This window comes from Seriola lalandi, unplaced genomic scaffold, assembly GCF_002814215.2.
Source record: "Seriola lalandi dorsalis isolate HSWRI2012SDOR001 ecotype SW California unplaced genomic scaffold, Sedor1 jcf7180002054901, whole genome shotgun sequence".
In the NCBI taxonomy this organism is placed as follows: Eukaryota; Metazoa; Chordata; class Actinopteri; order Carangiformes; family Carangidae; genus Seriola; species Seriola lalandi.
The window spans coordinates 2,797,886-2,804,193 of record NW_019525453.1 but is presented as its reverse complement, the minus strand read 5'-3'; the positions used below and the strand labels follow the sequence as shown (position 1 = coordinate 2,804,193).

At 41.5% G+C, this 6,308-nt stretch overlaps 1 protein-coding gene across 3 annotated transcripts in view; it reads left to right on the top strand.

The window, feature by feature from the left end:
* Window positions 1–6,308, top strand: part of plcb1l (phospholipase C beta 1-like) — a 105,324-nt gene that overhangs the window by 1,650 nt on the left and 97,366 nt on the right. For all 3 annotated transcript variants that reach the window (XR_015436078.1, XM_023430183.2, XM_023430184.2), the window contains exon 2: window positions 3,339–3,416. Coding sequence is in view for 2 of the 3 variants with exons in the window: in XM_023430183.2 (XP_023285951.1) it covers window positions 3,339–3,416 (78 nt within the window). In the remaining variant the exon portion in view is untranslated. The remainder of the gene's footprint in view (window positions 1–3,338; window positions 3,417–6,308) is intronic.

Here is a 6,308-nt window from a genome sequence, read left to right as displayed (position 1 = left end):
GGGGGGGGGGTTAGCTCACTTGCAAATTTACCACTCTGTCAATCATCAATCTTAAGCTCAAATAAGACAACTTGACTATTTCCTGAACTTGTAAATACTAATGAGTGCCCCCTCCCCCCCTTCGGCTCTGTGGTTGGCATGTTGTGAGAAGGGGTGTGCGTGGTGTGTGTCTGTTTCCCCTAACAGCCGTGTTTGTGTACTGCAGTTTGTACATGAGGGTCATATCTCCAGAACCAACTGCTCACCAGGCCTTTCCTGCGAAAGCACACACACTCAAACACAGACGTACGCACAGATACTTTCTGCGTTTAATTTCCCACACCCTCCTTCCTTCCTCTCTCGTCTCTGTGTCATTTCATGGAAAGAATCACAAAAGAATACAAAGACAGACTGAGAGAAAAAAGAGACGTAATTGTCAGTAAAAAAAGGATTGACTTGAATCATTTTCTTGTCATTGCTTTGAACGTTGGGCTCCACTTTAATTTCTCAACAAGAATTTGCACAAGCGGCTCCAATTTTTGAATGTATATGAGTTTGAATTTTTCGCTTTACTTCCTTATTAGCTTCAGTGAAAATTTTGTCACACTGCTGAACATTCAGTGGAGACAAAAATGGTATAACATTTTGTTTACTGTGTAAGGATGGCATTCTGTGCTGCATGAACAACAGCCATGAGTTTTCTGGAACAGAGTGTCTGAAATGGTAACGAGAAGCGCTGCAGACTTCAGCACACAGTGTTTGGTGGTTGGCTTTTGAAAAAGAATAAAAAAGCAATCAGAAAACCTCTTGAAATGTTTGCGAAAGGCTCAAAGTCCCAGACCTCCTCAACCCACCTCACACAGACGTGCACATACACACCTTGTACTTTTGTTGCTGCCACTTGCAGACTACTGGCTGCTGCTTTAGCTCATGAAATACCTGGTTGTGGTTTAAAAGATTGCCTTGATTGTGTTAATATTTGTCAGTCAGTCAGTGCAAATGTTATATCAGCACCAATGGCTGCTTTCTGTTAAGAGAGAGTGGAGGACAGGTAGATATCCAAATCCATAGACCCTTCATTGTAAAGAACACTGACAGAGACAGGCAAGATGTGAAATATGTGAAAGACTATGCTAGGTCTGTGTAAACAGAGGTTTTTGTAAGCTTACGCATGTATCAGGCCTTTTTGGTCTGGTGTGTATTGAATAAGATATTATCAAGTGCCACAGGCAGCCTAAAATCCCCTAAAAGTCATAAGATGTGTCATTAGCTTACAGAACAAAAATATGTTGCGTTCAAAGCTCCTCTCTAACACGCCCCCCTCAGGTGGCAGCTAATGGTACAGACTCTTCCCTGAAGATAAAGGCAGGATCTCCTGCCCAGGATTGGGTCCCTCGGGGTGTTTTACACTTTTGCAAGTCAGCCTCTAATATTCATCTTAATTCAGCAAAGAGCAGGCCACAAACCTCCTCATGTCTTCCCATTAATGACAAATCCTCCGAGTAGTCCAACGGCAATAAAAAGCACGAGCAGTACCACTCCAGAGTTAGTAAGCTCAGCAAATCACTCTCAAATCTAATCCACAATGTTATAGGTCGTTATGTTTTCCGTAAATGAGCAGACCCATGAGGGAATCTTTCAGTCCATAATGGCATAATGTGTTTGTAGTGGTGGCCGTGGAGAGTTAAGACATTAAGAAAGAATCTGTGAAAATAACTGCTCTCACATCATTAAGCAGATTACTGCTCTCAAGCCATCTTCTTCCGTTCTCTCTGACATTACCGATAATCCATCACTCACCACAACTTGCCCACTGAGTGCGTTCTCGACTTGGTTTATTGCAATTATAAACAATGTGCTGTAGAATTATTCATCCAACTCATTATCATTTTATAAAGTTTATTTTGGAGTAACTGCTATAGTCATGGAGGATGGGAAAGGGATATTTATCTGTATAAATTAAACTGAAGAAATTGGCCGTGGATTACTTGAGTAGAGATTAGAGATACGGAGCTACAGTTGTTCTGAGATGTTGTATCTAAGAACTGCGAACATTAGGCTTTTTTCCTGCCCTCAGGCTATAAGTACTGTGCACGCGTATGCTGCGTTCGTATGAGCTGCGTCTTTTGTCATTCAGTCAAGCCTGCAAAGATTGTGCAGTCATGTGAACAGAGCCAAAACGATTCCTCTCGAGTCTCTAATAGATTTCACGGGAATGGTGAGTTGCCATAGCAAACGTCACTATAGCAAATGCCTCAGATGCGGCAGCTTACCATTTCCCGCACTGAATGAGTTGTTTCATTTACTTTCCACTCAGTTCCCTTTTTTCTCCAGCTTTTCTCTTTCCCTCTTCCTTTTCAATTTCTCCATGGTTTCATTATGAGCTGGATTTCACTATTGCTCTGTCATGGAGCAGGTGTGCCAGGGTCCATAAACCGTGATTGTCTTATTTAGACAGTATGAAATGATTTCAGAGTACTAATAGCTCTCTACACCTCAGCACTGACTCCTCCGCTGTCTACCAGCTCCCACCTCAACCCTTTCATGATATCCTACACTGCAAGTCGCAGAGGGTCACACCCAAATACGACAGGCATGTAGCAGATGCAGACCATTAGCTCTATCTCCCAATGCTTTGATAGGGGGCATCATTAAAAGCCTTGTGAAGACACTTTGAAGATTTTTTTCTTTGCTCTGTACGGCAAATGTTGTTTCCATCACTCTGATCCTACAGCCATGGCTGATTGAGGAGGACAATATGCTACTGTTCAGCTGAACCACGGCCACTGTGGACACTGAAAAAAAAAAAAAGAAAAGCAAAGGCTCTGTCTTTTTATAGAAGCATCCAATAATATCTGGCATTGCCATGTATGCCTCAGGGTCAAACTGTGTGTGTGTTTGTATGTGTGAGGTTTTTCAGCCGTCTGTATGTGGGAACTGTGGGAAAGCATTTGTGTGTTACAAGAGGGGAGAGATGAAAACATCAGCTGTGAAACAACCAGTAATTCATGTTTGCAGTCATCTCAAATACACACTCACACACACACACACACTCACACACCAGGCTACTTGGTCATTTGTGGTGATGCCAGGTCATGGTGGGGAAAGAACCGTAGAAGGAAAGGATTGTGTGCATGCTTACAACATAAACAGCACTTTTAATGCCATTGTAGATTGTGGTATGCAGGCAGTATTACAAAACTACGCTTTGATCATGAGAAATTAATTAATTGGTTTACCCAGAGAATATTCTGCCTTACACACGAAAGTATGCACTCACATAAAAACACAGACAGGGATACGCAGATGTAATCAGGCACACATTGACTCCACATGTCTTTTTCTTTGTTTTCCTACAGGATTCTACCACTGTGACTCCAGTGACTCTAACTGTCGACCCCAAAGGTTACTTCCTGTATTGGACCGACCAAAACAAGGTAAGACACCGCACCAACAACGCCAAGTCAAGTGTTTTGGTCTGGCCGAACTTTGAAGCACTTCTAAAGGTCACTTGAAATCCTTTTAGCTGCCCTAACTTCTTAAATTCTTAGGGTGCAGTCAGATAGACAGCTGCCCTACAATATTAAGAACACAACACACACACACAGCAGCAATAATTATTTTCCTTTATCTCAGTTTTGAAATGTTAAACATCAAATCATCACAATGCAATGAGGTACTCAATACAAGGTATTCCACCTGGACTGTGTGCTCGCACATATCTGGCTGGCCAACACCGTGCATTACTGGATAGTTTGCATCGGGCCTGGAGCCCCTGATGCATCAACAATAGTTGTGCATCTGCAGGCCTGAATGAAAAAAAAAAATAGAATGGGCCTCTGTGTTTACAAACTGTATACAACATTATCTTGCCTCACAATGCCGGTCAACAGTCAGAAAACTTTTCTACAGTATTTGCATTGTGTTGCCATGGAAAGTTACTGTGCTTCAGGAAAGCTGATGTTTGTCTACATGTTTCGCAGACAGTTGCTTGAAACCATCTAACTTCATTGCACGATCCAGTACTCATTACCATGGCAACACCAATAGGATTCTGTGGTGGTTAGACAGTCTGATTGTAATTATCATGATACACCTGGAATTATTAGAAAAATTGCAATTGGAAAACTGTGTGAAATGATGTGATATTTGTGATGTGAATGGAACATAGAGGCCCATGCAGGATTAAAGACAAACATTTTTATTTGGCATTTCAAACATTGTGATGCTTTACAGACTGCTTTCAGGATTATCACGTCTTTGATTTTAGCAAGACATATTTCAGTGTGACAGTACGAGTGGCTTACAGTTAGCTTGCCTCTTAGCGGTTTCCATTTCGAAATTTGTGCTTTATCACACTGACCCTTCTTCCATTCATAATCTTAGTAGAACAGCAGGAAGCAAGGTCCTTTTTCTCCATTCTGAATTAAGCCACTGAAAGAGCAGTGCTGCAAAAAAGAGAAATCTGAACTGCTGCACCTGCAGTGCTTAACTTGACACCTGTGAGAATATTCCATAGTGCATTGTGTTTTTTTCTGTGCTCCATTTATGGCTTTCATAATAACCAGGAAAAAGGTTGTGAAATTCAAGATATTGGACATTATCAGACCATCAAGCACTTCCTCTCTGGTTAACATTGAAAATGTGCAAATCATTTGCAGAGGCTATTTCAGTTTGGTCAAGTAGTTGTTTGCTCTGTTTTTTTACAGCTTGAGTGCGAGTCTGCCTATAGCGCCTCTATTCTTTAAAAACCAATCCAACTCCAAACAGCTCGACGGGCCTAATGTGTTCCTGTTCTATTTGTGCGTATAACTGTATCAGCACCGGCAATCAGAGGTAGACTAATTAATAGCCACCATTGATTTTATGTTTGCCTAGATGAGAGTATTTTACCGGAGCCATACAAGAGCACAGACAGGACTGCTGACTGAGACTTTACCTCTCCACACACACACACACACACACACCTCTCTACACAAACATCTACACACATACACACGGCCATTTATGAGTGTACTGCTTTTACGTTTTGGTAACAGAGAAAGGTGCCTATTATGTTGGAAACCTACTATGAATTAATACACTATTTGTGGAAAAAAGAGGGAATGCCTTCAGGGCATATGTAGACTTCTACTAAACAATCAATGAGGAAAGGTTTTTGGAAAGAGACAGACAGATAGAAAAACAATCCCAAGGACCACTTTTGATGTCTGGCTTGTGTATGTGAAAAAGTGTGTCTGAGGTCAGAGATGACAAGCACTGAGTGTGATACTCAACTAAGAGTGTTGGGACCATCAATTCATCATTATTGCCTTCGCTTCTGTCATAAGGCAAGGACTTTGAATGATGAGGGTTTTGTCCGTGTGTGTGTGTGTGTGTGTGTGTGTGTGTGTGTGTTTACGTGTGTGGGTGTCTGTTCTGTCTCTCTGCGATTGATACCAAGAACAGCCCAGACAAAACTCTATTAGGGCATAAAGAAAGGCATCCGCCATATTCCTCTGTGCCACAGTCAACACAGAAGTCTATATATGTTTATGAAGATGTGTCATGTTTTCGCTCACATTTATTCACCGCGGTATCGCACATCTGTTCAACAGACCAATTTAAACAAGATATGATGCTCTGTCCAGTTGTTATGTGTGTGTTTGCTAGAGACCCAGCCTGATGGCCTGCAGAGTAAAAGCATTCCTCAGATTCTTCAGAAGCACAGCAGAACTGTACTCAGTGTGCCCACTGTGCATACTTTCAAACACACATTGTCACAGATGGAGACAGTTTTTTACTATTTACTCTATTTTCAGTTTTACTATTTCCTGGAGGCCTTGCACTAGGACTTGTGTAATGCCACAAAAGAAAAAAGTTTTTTTTCTCCTTGATACAGAAAACCACTTTTTATTCATTATCATTCAAGTCATGAATTCGATTACTTTGGATTGGACTTGACAAAATCAAAAAAGACATGCAGCTCTTTGATATCAATGACTTGTGACTTCAGTGGGATGTTCACCCCTTTGACTCCGAATGACTTGAAATCCTCCCGAAGCCGAATGATTAAAAATGATGTTATAAAAAAGCATGCAGCGAATCAACTCATTGTTTTCCTGACAACAGATATTCTTTGAATCAGTCCCACCGAAGCCAATTACATTGCATGATAAGGAAAGGTGTTTTTGGCGGTGCACATCAGGAAATAGACAGGAGATGATACCCAGGGCTGAAACTGGACAAACCATTCTATGTGAAAGGCATATATTTTGGCTTTTGTGTATGTTGTCGGTGCTGGCTCAGAGTCAGATGAGGTCGTCTCTGCCAAAGATGTTGGGTCTGGA